This window comes from Ornithodoros turicata, chromosome 5, assembly GCF_037126465.1.
Source record: "Ornithodoros turicata isolate Travis chromosome 5, ASM3712646v1, whole genome shotgun sequence".
NCBI lineage: Eukaryota > Metazoa > Arthropoda > Arachnida > Ixodida > Argasidae > Ornithodoros > Ornithodoros turicata.
Window position 1 is genome coordinate 60,989,121 of NC_088205.1, and position 16,972 is coordinate 61,006,092.

Below are 16,972 nucleotides of genomic sequence, written 5' to 3' on the forward strand. Positions count from 1 at the left end.
AACGCACACCGTAATGAATGGCTTTGTGGAGGTACTGGTTGGCGGGTTGCCGCGCTAAATGGTTTTGGCGGTGTGCTTGAGGCGAAATATTGAACACTGTTATTCTTTTGTGCCTTCCTCTTCTTCTCCTTACATCTTACTCTTTCTACCCTTAGAAGATACAAAATTGCTCTCGGTGACGAATAAACTTAGTAGACGACAGACTGAAGAGTATGACGCAGATAATTTTTCAACTTCCTCTAAGCCACCAGAACACGTCTGTGTTATCCCTTTCGTGTCTGCGATTCTTCCCTATCACCTACCGCGTGCTTCTCTGTACTTCAGAACCACTGGTCAGCCTTGTGTACCTGTGACTGACCTTTCCTTTTCTCATCTTCTACTTCTTTTTTTTTTTTGCTTTAATAATTAAACATATGCCCCCATAGATCAGGTTTATGAGATATTATGAACGTTGTGACATGTGTCCTCTAACCGTATATTCACACGAGTCGCAACCCCTGGAATATTATGGAATAATATGGAAGAAGAGAAGAAGAAACTGCTCACGGGAGAAGCTCCACCGCGTCTTACGTTGAGCATTCACGCAGTGCCGGAATATCGGGAGTACTGCTCATATAGCAGACGACACCATCAGCCCTGTCGCCTGCTACGGAATATATTGTGGCCAAGCCGCAGGATATTGTCCGTATAGCCAGGGCAAGAAAATACATGATGTTGCGCGCTTGCGCAGGCATGGAAGCAGAAAGCTGCAGTATTCTGGGGAATGTCACTAGTGTGAATACACGGTAAAGAGCTCGTGACACGTGTGGTACATTACATCATGCACGCATTGCATAGCACGCCAGAGTGTTTTGGAAGAACTAATTATTTTTCTGTGTATCGTACTTGGCGAGATATAAACACTCGAACACGCGTATGCGTCTGGCTGTGGCGTCAGAGAAGCCAGAGCTACGGCGATTCACATTGGTAGCTAAGCAACTGACCTCAACGGTCCAGCCCCACTGGCGGAGACAGACCGCTGTGATGTCGGAGCCGGATGAGTGAGGGAGGTGACCCGGGTTCGAATCCAGGCGCCGGCTGTGCTGTCTGGGTGTTTCCCCTGGGTTTTCCTCAGATGCCTTAGGACAAATGCCGGCACAGTTCCCCGCCCAGTTCCCTGGCCGACTACGGCAAGCGTTTCTATCACCACCACCACCGCCGTCGGATATGAGTTTCAGTACTCGCGATACCGATGTTGTGCACGTCTATTACTCTATTTGCCTTAAAACCTGGAGTGCAAGTTTACATCGATGCAAACTGGCTTGCACACTTATCTGGCAAACCTTGGGATGAAGTGTCGCAACCCCTTTAATGGATATAACATATCCCCCCCCCCATTAATGGAGCCGCATCATGAGTTGCATCATGAAATGCAGGAATGTGTACACCCAAATGAGCGCACAAAACATAACAAACATCCAGGTGCTCCAAATACTCGCATCCTTTCTAAACAGCAAGCAGAACTTGCAGCAGAGTTTTAGGACATACAACACTCTAAGAAAAAAGTGTGTGAAAAGGTGGTAACTTCTATAGTTACCACCTAGGTCAACAAAGCGTCTGATAAAGGGTGTAAAAGGGTGGTAAAAGAAATTATCATATATCCAAATTGCTACAAAAAGGCGTACGCCCTCCCTGTAAGCGGTAACCCTATTATTCGGGGCAATTGTTGACGGACAACGTGCTATGCGGTGAAGTTTTGTTTTGAGAGTGAGGTAGCAGATAGAACTTTGCAACCTTTCAGGCACAACATATGCGGCAACTATTACCTCCTAAAAGGTGTAACTGCTCCACCCTTTTTTTTCTAAGAGTGAACGCTATAATTACATATACTGAGAACGACGCATGGGTGAATGCAGACGCGAGCGGAATGATGTTCTCCTATGGCCTATGCGTAAACAAAGTACTATACTTTTTATTGAGCCAACTTTCCCAGTATTCTTCTGCCCAAAGTCCATATAGCATCCTGTCTGCCAAAGGGGTCGCCCTCTCCCGTCACAACGTCACAGAGATATCCTCACATTCCGATATTCTCAAAATGAGCGAAGCCATTTTAGGGCTCGCTTCCGCAATCACACGCACGGAAGGCAGCCAGAAGGTCGCTTCGCATGGCGTAAAATGATGGAACGCTGCTAACGATCCCTCCGAATAAACAATCCAACCTCCAATCAAGTACCAGAAAGCAAGGGGAGAACCCAATGCAAGAAACGCCTCGAGCAAACAAGCAGTTGTTGCCGACCAACAACGACTCAAAGATACCTTCCGTTGAGCAAAATGAAAACCTTCCTCCTAGACGCGTACAAATCGCCGTCGAAGCCACTTCGGGGAACAATGGTGTATTTCGCCTAAATTAACCCCTTGCATGCATCTATTTTCTCGGGTAGGTACGCGAGGACAGTGATTGCAAGCTACCGAATAGCATGTAATGCCGTAGGTTTTGGAATTATCGGTTCTGTCCTGCGTTTTAGGCGATACGATGTGACGAGGAAGGCATCGAGGCGGTGGGTCCTCAGGGATCGTGCAGCGCTCTCACACAGTAGCACGATTTGTTTCGCTCTTCGATTTGTCTGCGCTCGACTCTTGGCGTTGTTCGTCTGAAATTAGTTTGAGTTGTTGGGCATATTAATAGAATCATTTGCAGAAACACTGGGTCGCACACGACGTAGGTTGACATGCAATTATTCAAATTCTTGTAAAACAGAAGAAAAAATATAACAGTAATAGTAAGTCTAGTAGTCATTTCTCACCACATTCAAAGCAACCCAAATATAACGTGGTCGAAACAAAAAAGTTTCAACTGTTTCCGTATTTCAGGAAGAAAGATTTCATGCCTTGTGATGACAAACCCAGATTTTTTCTTCCATCAAATCGGCCAGAACGACAAAACGTACGTCTATGTCGGCAGTAGAACTCAACAAGCGCAACTTACAGCGTCATCTTGATGTGTTTTCAAAGCAGGCGACAAAGCCATAATCTGTTTTGGTTTCGTCGTCTGCAGAAAACTTTACCTTCCCGAGATGCACAAACAGCTGTTTATCCCTGCGTACCTGGATGTGCTCGTATTTATACCGTAGCCGTTGAGTGAAACCCAACTGATCGATGTATGAAACGGAGGACAGAAGTCTCGCGACAGAAACGACCTTAACCTAATCCGGTCCCGCGCAGGCAGGAGACACGTTCCGCCACGGCGCGGTCCTTTGACGCAGACGATAGTTCTGCATCCACTCCGGGTCGACGCTACACGTCACGAGAAGCGGCCGGAGAGTGCGTCGCGACTACGCGTGAAGGCATCTCGGCAAAGATGAAACGGTCGTTGATACAATGTATCTTGAGTTACTCTCACCTACGTCGTGTGTCCATTATTATTTGCTCGCGTTTCGAGAAAGGATGTGGCCTTCATTTGTGTCTTGTCGGTTTTCAAATTTACGCACTGTAACTGCTCGATGAGTAATTTAAGTGAATTTAACTGAAAAGCTTTTAAGCTATGTTCTAAGAGGACGACAGACTGTCGGCGCACAACACTCACTAGCTGAGTGATCAGGCTCAGCTGGCTTTTTCGACGACTTCCATATTTCAATGATACGAATAGTTAAGAAAGCTCTTGACAAAATGTGTTTATGTGCACAGTGCACATGCCGCAACCCAAGTAGCTACGCAAATACATCATAATCGGATATGTCACAAATATAAAACATAAACACGACTACCCACGCATTCTGCTTTACAGTTTCACTAGTTAACATAACTGCTGTTTGATTACTCATTACAGCTCGAAGGACTACTTCTCAACGTTAACACGACGTTAACACGTCACAAATATATGTTTGCAGTCCCTCTTTCAATCACAACCGCTCAACTCTCCACACTCGTGATGGATAATTCCCTTATGGGCACCGTGCATTAGCGAGAGGACGCTGCGGTCGCTTGATCGACAGCGCCACCCGTGGCGATTTCACCCGTAACGGTCTGGTACTGACGCCGTATCGGCGCCTTCGCGTATGTAGCTTTGGTGCGTACGGGTGTTTTCCCGAATTTTATATATCGGCTTTGGGGCTTTGGACTCATTAACCCGTGAGACTACTTGTGCGGAAGTGGTTTGTCACGTAAAATGTATGCGATGGGAAAGCCTTTTGCACGTGGAACATTATGTGTCTATGCAGAATGTGTGACACAGTGTGTAGCGCAGACAAGCGTGTAGTATTCGCGGCCCGTATTTACGTGAAGTTAAGTGCACATTTATCCGCAAGGGACTACCAATTAGAGACTACACATCAGAGACTAGCTGCGTCCAGTACCTGCGCTATGAGGACGGAAATCTCGCACTGAAGAATTCACAATAATACAGTCAACAACAAATTGGAATATACATTACGAAGATAGCGGGAAAAAAACGTTCTCGTTTCTTTCTTATGCATAATCCGTTAACGTGATGATGCACTGTCAGGATAAGTTCCTTAGTCAAATTATTCCCAATCGTGCATCGCTCAAGTCGGGGGATTCCCTTTTAGCCCTTTGTGCCTGCATTTGATGCAAAGTCATAGTAATAAAAATCAATCAGTCAATCAAGATTGTTTCAGGATATAAATAAGGCGTGTTTTTGTTTGAAACTGGATATGTAATGATAATAATGTTTTATTAGTGCTAAACAACGACCACAGCGGCCTTAGTATAGGTGGACATAGCGCATCAGACACATAGTCGCAAATTGCAACATAGAAGCAGCCAGAAATATCACGCAAAAGAAACACAAAACATAAACTATGCTAAAAAATAAAATAAAAATGACAATAATTAAGAAGGAACAGTGAGGTTGCTGTTCGACAAACGCATGATTACTTTTGTGTGTGTTTGCGTGTGTGCGCGCGGACGAATAGGAAGGAGCAAAGAACCACTTGTAAACCGAGATCACAAGATTTGGCAACGATAATAAGATCATAGGGACAGAATGCACCTACATAAAATGATGACGGCTCGCGAAACGCAGCTCGGGGAGGACAAATAACTCCCTGTGTTCGCATGCAAGCTTTATATTGAAGGAAGACGAGGTCCAAATCCAGTCTTCGCCGACACGCCGCAAAATTAGGGTCCGAGTAAAAGAGATAAATACTGTACGACATATGGCAGACACTAATTTTAGCCAAGCTCCACGATGTTCATTGGCAACTTTTTCACGTCAGTTCCTGCGCTATAAGTCCGCATCGTGATGCTCAACTGGTCATTGACAAATATACTAAATGCAAGGAATGAGTTCTAAGTTTCAAACAACGGATTTGAGCGGCACGTTGGGTGGATTGCCGTGAAAGCGCTCTCTCAAATACGTGATCGGCGGGACGATACAGCGAGAAGGACGAAAACTTTACGGCAAGTTGCCTCTCTTTCACAGTAACTTGGTTGTCGTGGCAGATTACCACATAGAATTAGTTTCCATTTTGTCTTCTCCTTTGACTTTCTTATGCAGGCAGCTTCAAATCGCCCTTTTCGAACGGCGAAACTAGCACAGCACTGCTAGACGCTGCTGGCTGGTACCAGGGCATTACGCCACGTTTCCCCTCGAGGGGCCGCTGCCGTCGATAGAAAACTCTAGCGCACGGTGCCCATACCTCCGTCAACCATACGAACGCTAGGGAAAGCCCTGCTCACTAACTGATCATGGCCACGACATAAAGGGCAACCCTGTCTACGCTTGGTACACTCAAAATCCTGCAACGTTCTATCAATACGCATTACTTCCACAACGATCATCAATACCCGAACAAGCTCATAAATACACTACCGCGCTCAAGGACCCCACAACGAACTTTCTGACCCTATTTGATTTTTTCCTTCCAACGCCGCCTCGCGACCTTGTAACGCTTCCAACATGAGGACATCTCCACATCGCAAATAAAAAGGCCGCCCAATTGTATCGTTAAATTTCTCGCGATCAACTGTCAACATTGAAAAAAGCGACTCTCTTTTTATAAAACAGCTGCCCCAATCTAAATTCTCGGTAACCGCGGGTAACCTACAGGCTCGGGCTACCGAAATGAGGTCAGGGGTACGCGATGCTCACCTAACAACAACAAAAAAACGGGAGGTTGTAACTAGAATAGCATGGTAGTGGTAGTGGCACGCGCGCGGCAACAACACGCGCGACTGTGGCGACCCCCACAGTAATCCCGAACACCAGGTGGCGGCACACCACTACCGCCCCCACACGTTTGTTGTGAGGAGCTTTGGTCCTCCTCTCCTTTCTGTTTCAGCTGTGCAACCTTGAATTGCACACTACACTGCACCGATATTTGATTCTCATGCGCGTGGTTAGGTGCGCGAAAACCTAACGGCAAATGATAGAGCTAGGCAACCCTCTGACGCCGTGCGACTATTTTTTATGTACCTGTATTACTATGGGTGATTGGTAGTACCATTGAACTGTAATGATGGGGAACGTAGTCGGAACACTTACTGCTGAAATGCTTGGTTCCTAGGTAAGATGAGATATGTAGAAACAAATATGGTTGCTAATGGACGTGGTTTTTCCCCTATTTCGTGGTTGCATCCGGTTGCACCGGAAGTTATGATTATTTTTTCCCCCTCTTTTCATGTAACCACAAATTTTGTTGGAACGGCGACTTTTTAAACTGCTGAATGTAAACACAGTGCGCCAATACTACACATACACTCTTAAAAACGAACTTCACTGCATAGCACGCTCCTAGCCAACCATCATCTCGAATTATATCGTTATCTACCCTGATTTGTTGAAAACGGGAGGCTTTTCTGAAGACAAATGTCTAGTTGAGAGAGACGATTACGTGGTTCAGAAAAGTTCGATATATGCTCGTTCTCGACTCACTCTCTACTCAGGCCTACACTCTTAAAAATGAACTTCCCGGCATAGCACGCTCCTACCCAACCATAAGCCCAAATGATATCATTATCTGCCCTGATTCGATGAAAACGGGAGGCGTACGCCTTTTTTGTGACAATTATGAACAGCATAAGTGTCACAAAAAAGGCGTACGCCTCCCGTTTTCATCGAATCAGGGCAGATAATGATATCATTTGGGCTTATGGTTCGGTAGGAGCGTGCTATGCCGGGAAGTTCATTTTTAAGAGTGTAGGCCTGAGTAGAGAGTGAGTCGAGAACGAGCATATATCGAACTTTTCTGAACCACGTAATCGTCTCTCTCAACTAGACATTTGTCTTCAGAAAAGTGAAAACGCACTTGAGAAGCAATATTTTTTAGACAAAACACTGTCGCGACCTTTTCGTTGTCTTTTCATTAGGAAAGGTGTTCCCTGTGACCTGTCAACAGATTTTACAAAATCAATGACACCTCTGCGCAATCCTCTCACTTACGTGTGTCCAGCTACCTATTCGTGTAGCAATGACATCGTTTCATATTCGCGAATGACACCGTATTTTCTAAAGATAAACCACACGCTTCACACAGAACTTCGCCGCATAGCACGCAGCTATAGTCAACCATCATCCCGAATGACGTCGTTCTCTCTCCCGAGTTGTTGAAAACTGGAGGCGCACGCATTTTTGTGACACTTATGCAGTTATGTTAATTGTTACAAAAAGCGCACGCCCCGCGCTTACCATAAATCGAGAATGATAAATGTATCACGCTGTACAATGGTTGCCCTTGCACTCTTCACCGCATAGCACGCTCCTATAGCCAACCATCATCTCGAATGATATCGTTATCTGCCCTGATTTGTTAAAAACGGGAGGCGTACGCCTTTTTTGGGACACTTATGCTGTTCATAATTGTCACAGAAAAGGCATACGCCTCCCGTTTTTAACAAATCAGGGCAGATAACGATATCATTCGAGATGATGGTTGGCTATAGGAGCGTGCTACGCGGTGAAGTTCATTTTTAAGAGTGTGTTGCTAGAAGCGTGCTATGTGGTGAAGCTCTGTTTTTGAAGAGTGTGGAACGACTATTTCCGCAAAGACGAAGCAATCGCATTTTCTGTCACCTTTCGAAAGGAGCAGGGCACGTTTCCATTTCCCACGCTAGATGTCACTAAAATACGATAGGAACGCTCAAACATTACATATCTACCCCGTCCCACTGAATATCGCGTGCGCGCTGGTCTTCCTTTCAGAATCATCAGAGCAAGGTCCATACGCAGCCAGTGGCTTTCTCTTTCGTTCCAAATACGAACATCGCGTGCGGTTCAGCTTCAACGCGACCCAGGCAATGCAGTTGCCTCTATATGGAAGGACATCTGCCCTGCACATTCGGCACCCTCCGAAATAAGTAGGGTTTCTGGTTTTCGGCATTTTATTTCGAGCTAATTCGGGGGGTGTTTATCGGCATTTATATGGTTCAGTAAAAATCGTATTCTTTCGGCAGCTATATTCCGCCCCGAAAATAAATGCCCGAATGAGGGCATCTATTCGTATTCAATTCCACAAGAAAGTCTCGCTGGCTTGACCGTGTTTTAACGGACCTCAGAAACGGTAACAAGGGTGAGTCTAAGTCGATATTGGACGGGTGTGTAACCAGAAGAGCTCAAGGAGTAAAAACTCGAACTAGAAGGCTAGGGCGTAAGTGATCGGCTTTTGGAACCGTTTGGGAAGTCGGAACATTTCCTTGCGATAACTGACCTCGCAACCAGGGCATCCTTCTATAAGCACTGCGTTCAGCACTAAGTTCTGCGCACTGCGCGAAGCTCTCTTTATGTTTTGCGCGTGCGCGGTACCACCAACACTATCCCTTATGTACTCAAAGGCGATGGCGTACGGTGCACTAAAACACTCTAATGCGAGGCTCTACCTACGGTCCACAAGTGGGGCATTCCAACGGGGATTTCCCTTTCCTATTCAAAGGATTGCAGCTGGCATGGTACTGCATATTCGGATTTTTTCGGAATATTCCGATTTTGAAAAAAAAAATCATTCGGGGAGTATTTTTCGGCAAATGCTGAAAACCACAAACCCTAGAAATAAGCTAGAGGTTGTGAAGCGCATGGGCTATCCGAGATCGAACATTGGATAGACCCCGACCAGACTTCGTGACGATTTCTGGCTCAAATTCACGTTACGAATTGTACTAGTGAAAAGAAATATATACCTCCTTGGAGCTCATCCTGTCGCTCATATGCAAAGGCCTGGACTCGGGTGCCAGCCCTTGGAGCAGGGTCCTTCCGGGATGGGGCAGCGGGGGGCTCTCGCGCTGAAATATAAAAGACAAAAACTTTTTCTCATAAAAGAACTCGTTTGCATGGTTGTTGCGATGCAGTTTGGTGGTCGTACACGTCACAAATCATGAAAACTGTACAGCAACCCGTATTCCGTTGTGGAAGACACTGCATTCAACATTCATGTTCGCTCGGTAGTAAATGTTTGAATGTTTAAATAAATTGATGGCGATGAGTTCGGGTTCTCCCCCACTACCAAGGCGGACTCATTTTCGTTCGAAAACTATAATCAGCAAGTGACGGTGGTGCTAGTCATGGTGATGATGCATCGAGCTACGGCTATAGACAGGAAAGTACCAGTAAGATAATCGCGTCGTGATGATGTGGGCTTGTTGGCATGAGGCAATAATTAACGGCGGTAGAAAATCGCAGTGCCGTCTTTTAAAAAATACTGCAAGGGACGACGCGCACAATGCTGTGCTCGCCCTTGTCTCATGTAGCGTTTCTGCTCTCTCTCTCCCTCTCTCTTTTTTTTTACGGACTGCACTGAGGGTCTTTATCACTTTAACTAAGAAGTACCAGTACTGTTTCAGTGCAGTCATTTATCTCCCAAAGTTCGCAGAGTATTTTTATGCTTATATATTTTTATTACTTTTTTATTTATTACCACACTGCATATATCAGTGTTTTGCACAATGTTTCAACAAGTTTCGTTGTGCTCTAAGAACCCGAGGAACGCTAAATTGATTTATTAAGATATAAAAGCCGCTAAATTAAAGAAAAACGAATCGCGCAGCTTTTGCGAAATACTCTTCAGCACCAAAATACCCGTAATGTCCTACACGTTATGGCTTCAAGGACGTTCCAGAAACCGTTCGCTGTCCTTCAGAGGACACCAAATCCGAAACTAAGTTACCATTTCCTACTTCTAGCGAAAGTACGGAGTCAACGTAATGTCCTATATCGATCTTTTTAGTACACATTTTTATTTCCGGTCGTCCAAATACATACAGACGTCTACAAGAGCGCGCGTCTGTATACAAATAAGAAAACTGCGAGCACCCGGCGTTACACAATTCCGAGAACACTATAGTTCGACAACATTAACAATAAAAGGTCGAGGTGGCAATCGGCCAATCCGGAAGTAGTTCTAGGTACAAGAACTTCCGGAGTCCCTCAACGGTGGGCAGATTTCCGACCCAGTTCGAGGCAGCTTGTTGTGCTCCAACCGTGGGTTGGGCCGCGAACGAACCCCTCCCTGGGATTATTTGTCGCAGAGATGGTATTTCCTGGCACTGACCTCATTTGGAGACAAGCGTTATGAAGAGATGTGGCTGCAGAAGAAGGTTTTTCGTGAGAATACGCGTACTTGTAACTTCTCGGAAATTTGAGGAGCAGAAGTCGTGATCGAGGGCCGTGTGGATGAGTTGCCGGGGAAATGGTTGTCGAATGGAGTGGAGGAGGTGGGGGGAAAACATTGTATGGCTTAGCGGATGATGCGTCTAGAAAGGTCTATTGCGTCTATGACTGCCGGTTAAGACGTCGTGAAGGGTGTAAGCTAAAGAAAAAACTGCGAGACGTGCGCTGCTTTCCGCTTATCGCATACTGTCCTCGTCGTCGTAGAGACCAAACAGTAAATTCGAAGTTGGTAGAATTCCCTTTCGACCTATGTGAGAGAGAGAAAAGAGAAGACACGAGGTAGACAGGACCAGTAGACAAGAGAGTCCTGTCTGCTTCAAGTTCCATCTTCTGTCTCACGCATCAAACAGTGTGTGTCTAAGTTTTCACTCGCAAACTGCCGTTCAGTTTCTATAGGTGATGCAGACTTTCAAAGACACGACAAACCCACAGTAACGTATAGAGCCCGACAAAGGTTTACGGAACACCAGAGTGGTGTATATCTTCGTCGGAGCGGCACCATTGCAGAAAAGGAGAGCAGATACACTTACAGACAGATGACTGGGTATCCCATGCACATCCTTCCTCTTCCTTTCTCTTCTTTTCCTTTTTTTTTTTTTTTGAATAGCAAGCGGGCTCTTTGCGTGGCTAAACTTTCATTTCTTCTTTTCTTAATAAACATATACCCCCCACACCCACCCCATGCACCTCTCAATAGGTGTGTGCACTCCCGTTCGCTGTTAGGGTGTCGCTCCGATCAAGAAATACGTCGCTCTGGTGTCCCGTAAACTTTTCTCGAGACCTGTATCATGTTTCAGACTATGCAGTGCTACCCCACCCCTCTTCTGAGCGCGCCATCCTCAAACACAGCCAGAGAGCCACATCCCTTGGGATATTTCTCGTTTCTTCCACCAAAGTACACATTGTAGCCTCCTAACCTCAGCCCATCTAAATCATCACAGAACTCCCCAACTTGCAAGCGACACTCAAGGCCACATTCCTCTGCCACCTCCACCTGAGAATACTTTGAGACGCCACGTAAAACATCATCCAAAGGATCTTCCCAGCACCCCATCAGCCGTAGAGGGGTCGACAAAGACTTCTCCAGAAATAGCAGCTACCCCACCAGAGTATAACTTTAGGGCGCTCGTGTCAGGACATGCCCCACCCATGAATATGCCCTTCCGAAATTCCCGTGTCCAGGCCGTCTGTCTCTTCGCCCTCCGTCTTGGAGCAGTGCTATCAGACAAAACCATCGCCGTTCTTCTTGCCAAGGCAGCGTTGCTTCTGTGTCGTTCTTATCGAGTTCTTAGCCTTAAAGAGAGACAGCCACAAGCAGATAATGTCCACGGATGGGAGTCTTCAAGAAGGGCGTTGTTTCGTTGTCGGCAAGCGTTTTTGAACTCCGTGGGACGTTGTGGGGTTTCTTCGAAAAGCCGGCGTTTTTCTGGAAATAGCACCTGCGAGATGCTTATTGGATAGGGAAAAAAAGACAGAAAGGCGGGAAAAGCCTGTTTCATACGTGTCACGTAAGATGCAGGATGGCTGGCCAGAATGTACACGTCTCCACGCAGAGCCAACAGCAACGGCTTTTGGAAAGAAACAAGACAGAGGGAAACAAGCAGACAGGAGAGAGAAAAGCTTGTCTGCCCCGTTGTAGATGACACGTTGTCGCTGGCAGGAAAGATCTCCCAATGTGTCCCGTTTCCCTTCTCTGTTTTTCTTTTCCTTTTTCAACGAAAGGCACTGCTGTCAAGGCGCAGCCTCCTTCGTTTGCGCCTAAGTACACCCCAGGGAAGGGCAACCCTGCACCTGATATTCCGTATGCTTTTTTGTTGTCAAATCTCGGACGGGAATCAGATTATTACGGCTTCATTTCCCACTATACATGCTTCCTGTCAAGAACCCAGAGGGCGCATGCTTATGAAAACCAAATCTGCTGCAGCGCCAATCGTGAAATATATAGGATCCCATACGCGAACGACACTTTGTTGCAATTTCTGCGTTTGTGGAACAAACAAGGTGATGCATGAAGGGTTAATAAACGAGCTGAACAGAATTATAATTGTCGTGGGAGAACTATAAGCACTAGCATTCGCTAGCTGCGCTATTCATGGAGACGACATGAACCGTTCACTGTACGTGGAACTTTCACAGTGAGAGGAAAGCCTAACAACGTGACTTGCGCGGAACACACAGAGCCTCGGAGCAGCACTTGGCGATATTAGCCAATGACTGTTCCTGAATCTCCCTCATATTGTTGTCGAAGGCTCACTTAGCTTCAGCAATTAAAATCACTTGTCTCGGCATAACGACATTAACCACGCAAGACGCTCTACAGCCGGCGCTGACGACACACAAGGTCATCAGTCGTAATCACCTTCCTGGTTCACGCTATCGGTTAACCCTGGTTATACGAATTTCATCGGCCTCGTCCACCAGTTTGCAACCGGTTCACCCGGCACCAGGGCTATGCATAAGCAGCGTATTCGTCTAGGTTGATAGAACGCAGGCTTTAATGGAATATTAAGAGTGAGTGAAAAGGGAAAGAGGTAAAGCGTTTACTGTGGTATTCACGTGCAATCGTCGGAGGGCGTCTTCGAGAGACACATGCAAACGTTTCACAGAAGCTCAAGTTTTAACCTTCAGTCACGTGTTAGTAGCATCGTGCGGGATAATGAGTTGCAGAGGCCGATTACATTCGCTGTACTTTTATACCTGTTGCTCTGTCGTTTCCACGGTCTCATAACCACAAGGGCGTGTTTTCTCTTTCGTGATCGACTCACGCCTCTGTCATTTCTGACGGCAACAGTTCGCTTTTTCCCCGGAATGCGAGATTATGTCAGCACGCACACCTGAGCCGTTCTGAGGTGGTGTGCGACAGGGGGCAGTCGCCCCTGGCGACTACTTCACACGGGGCGTCGGACAGCTGTACTGCCAGAACTCATGAGATTGAGTCATGAAGCTTGAGCTCAGAGAATTCTCACTCGATACTATAGAATCTTATTATTTCACTTTTCACTATGTTTTTTCTCTCTTTTAGTTTGAATTTTTTTGTATAGCTTTAAAGTGCACAGCATGTATGCAACAGTACAAACCACGTCAGTCGTTATACAGGGTGCGTCACGTAAGACTGACCAGAATTTTTATTTAAGAAAAGCTTTGAGAGCAACATAAATGTTGTTTTTGCAGTTTAGTTCTACGGTCAAGCGGACATCTTCTCGAAGAAAGTGTGCAACTACAAGATGAATAATTACCTAAGATTCATTAATTACCTTTTCAATTAGGGGATTTCTGGCAAAAACGAGATGGCAGATTAGACTATCCTAGTTGCAAGCCATTTCACGTTTAACAAATCCTGAAACCCGCACGTGCATAAAAATACCCATCCCTGGATTTTTTAAACGTGGAATGGCGTTCAACGAGGATAGTCTCTCAATCTGTCATCTCGCTTTTGCCCGAAATTTCCTAATTAAAAAGGTAATGAATGAATTTCGGGTAATTAGTCATCTGGTAGTTACATACTCCTCCGGAGGATGTCCGCCTGGCCGTAGAACTCAACTACAAAAACAACATCTATGCTTCTCTCATAGCTTTTTTATAAAAATTCTGGTCAGGCTTACGTGACACACCCTACGTGCCTATATCCAGACTTGTACAAAATACTGCGCAAAAGTATTTAAAATAAGATACTAAATACTCTACGTAAAAAGTATTTAAAATAGATTACAAAATACTCAAAACTGAAAGTAATTTGAGTAGAGTACTAAATACTCTAAGAAGTATTTAAGATACTCTTTAAAGTACTTTAGTATTAGCTGTAAGTGAAACGTGTATTCTGAACGTGGACAAATGAAAGGAATAAACTTCATCAGCCATGCTGCAGCATATCTTTCATTTGCAACGTCTTGGTGTCAATGTTTGGTGAACTTTGATGAACCCAAGTGAACTTTGTTGATATGTTCTGAACCAATTCGTAATCCGTCCTGTATGTCCGTTCGGGTCATTCAACCTGTGGCACGTGTTTATTGGTTTGGTGACCAAGGAAATAAATGCAGGGATTCACTTGTACCTCATCCCCTGGTGATTCACCTGGCAATATGAATAGGAACGGCTTTCTGACGAAGTTGGCTATTGACAAGCAAGGTGGGACCAGCCTATTGTACAAGAGGATATGACAGATTCGCGAATTCCCGAAAAAAGAAAGAAGAAAAGCGGGTTAAATTCCAGTGAGCTGAAAATCTCGGCACGGCGGGAAGTGTACTGGAGGGCTTGACGAGGAAGGAAAGTATTTTGAATACTGAGTAGCAAATACCGAAAAAAGTATTTTAAATACATTAAAAATACTTGTCACCAAAAGTATTGAGTAAAGTACCAAAATACCGGAAAAAGTATTTAAAATACTGTATTTTGAGTACGTACTCAAGATACGTACAAGTCTGCCTATATCTAGAGATGGAGAATACGTACGTAAATTATATGCTTATACTTTTTTTGACTATTATGCAATCTCTAGAGATTGCTTACAGGGGGAGGTGCCTCACTGCCATTCTGCCCCGTGGCGACAGTTGACCACAGGACGACACATAAACTACACCGCCGCTTACAGCACTCCACGGAGAGCTTTCTATACTCTATCCTGACTTGCTTTTCATGACCCGTTTATCTTTTTCTTCTTGCTCCGTCTCTGTCCTCCGTCCACCAAAAAAGACTGACCAGGGCTGATATACAGCTAGACACGACTTTCCTTCGCTTGAATCTCTCAGTTCGCGTGTAACGCAGAAACTGAGTAAAGGAGTTTGTGTCAACTGTTCCGAATCAATGGTGTAAATGACAACGCGGAAGAACCGTTCGCATAGCAGCATTGTAACAGCATATATAGATCCTTCGTCGAATTCTCTGAGAGCACGAGACTTGCGAAACGGCAAACCGTCTTACGCAGCCGACTCAATCACTCTACGCGCTTGTCTACCCACAGAAAAGACTTGTGTGTACCTTGACGGCAACCGTAATTGCTCCCCATTGTCCTCTCGCTTGCCCTCGAGCTCCTCTAACATCCTCGAAGCGTCTTCAAGACACGAACGGCAGCGGAACAGAGCGTCGTTAAGAGTTGCCGGGGGAAGAAACCATCTTGTCTCTGCGTTGTTTTCATGCACCTCTACCTTCGTTCGATGGAGTATTGTTGCAGATCGGCCCGACAATACGACTCCACCCCACGTCGCGTTTTCCCGTCGTCAAACTGTTCCTTTTTCTTTTTCCCAGCCGAGCAGATAAAAAAGAGAGACGATAAGCCTCGGTAATTGGACAATTTTGTCCAAAGTGGCTGGGAGGAGGTATTGCGGTATGGAAAGAGCGGCCTCAGCGGGCGCTTCTGTGCCAGCTTCTGTACTTTCCGTCTGACGCTTTTGTTTTGCGTGTGTGCGTGAATAGAAGGAGAACATCGAACGGCCACCGAAGGAATAACTTTATTATACGGAATAAAAGCGACGACCGAGAAAGGGATTTCTCGCAATATTCCTACGTGAAAGCCTCCGTGGACATGACTGTCAAGATGTGGGTCTCTAAATTGTCCTGTTGCCATCGATTTAGTTTGTGTTGAGTGCAGCTTATGTATTACGTACGTAATGAATTTTCCCATAACACATGCTCCTGGGCTTGAGGAGGGCGAACGGACAAAAGTACACGGCAGGACGAGGCTCAGAAAATGATTGTCAGTGGATCTCGCGGAACTTATGGCGAATTCCGCTGGTCGTTTTAGTGTAGCATAGTGTAAAGTGCTGGTGTAAGCTCGGTATACAGCAAAATCGTGTCGGTGCAGCTTACACTAGGTTCGCCCAGTTCATCGTCGAACACATGCCCCCCGATACACCGCCGATATTCACGGTGCGGCGAAAGCTGTACCGCTGTTACAATCGTCAGTGTGGGTCACACTGAGACTGAGACGACCAGCGAAACACGGTGCACATTGCACTGGGACGACTAGTGAAACATGCACGCTCGCACCAGTGCAACTTTTGCTGCACTTAAACGACCAGGAATTCGCCATTAGTAATGCAAGCCCCAGGTACATCGCAGCGATACCTCCGTCGAGGCAGAAAGGTTATCACAACTGGATGCTAGAATGCTGCCCGGAATGCAACAAAATAAAAACGTACAAACACTTTCTACGAGATTGAAATTGCCCTAAAATAAATGCGTCCTTTTAAAACTCGCTCCTCTGGACGCATAAGCATCACAACAATGAAACTCACTCCCAAACGGCTCGGTATTCTATGTTGAATCTAAAATCTCTCCAGGAAGGGCTGCTTTGATGGAATAGCTCGAGTGAACTTGTTAGCACCGGTCAGTGGAGAAAGGTCGCAACTTCAATGACAGTACAGCAGGAGGCTCAGCCAACCA

At 45.7% G+C, this 16,972-nt stretch overlaps 1 protein-coding gene across 3 annotated transcripts in view; it reads right to left on the bottom strand.

Moving 5' to 3' along the window:
• Window positions 1-16,972, bottom strand: part of LOC135394538 (Krueppel-like factor 12) — a 334,317-nt gene that overhangs the window by 110,734 nt on the left and 206,611 nt on the right. For all 3 annotated transcript variants that reach the window (XM_064625320.1, XM_064625321.1, XM_064625322.1), the window contains one exon: window positions 9,109-9,210. In XM_064625320.1, the coding sequence (XP_064481390.1) occupies window positions 9,109-9,210 (102 nt within the window). The remainder of the gene's footprint in view (window positions 1-9,108; window positions 9,211-16,972) is intronic.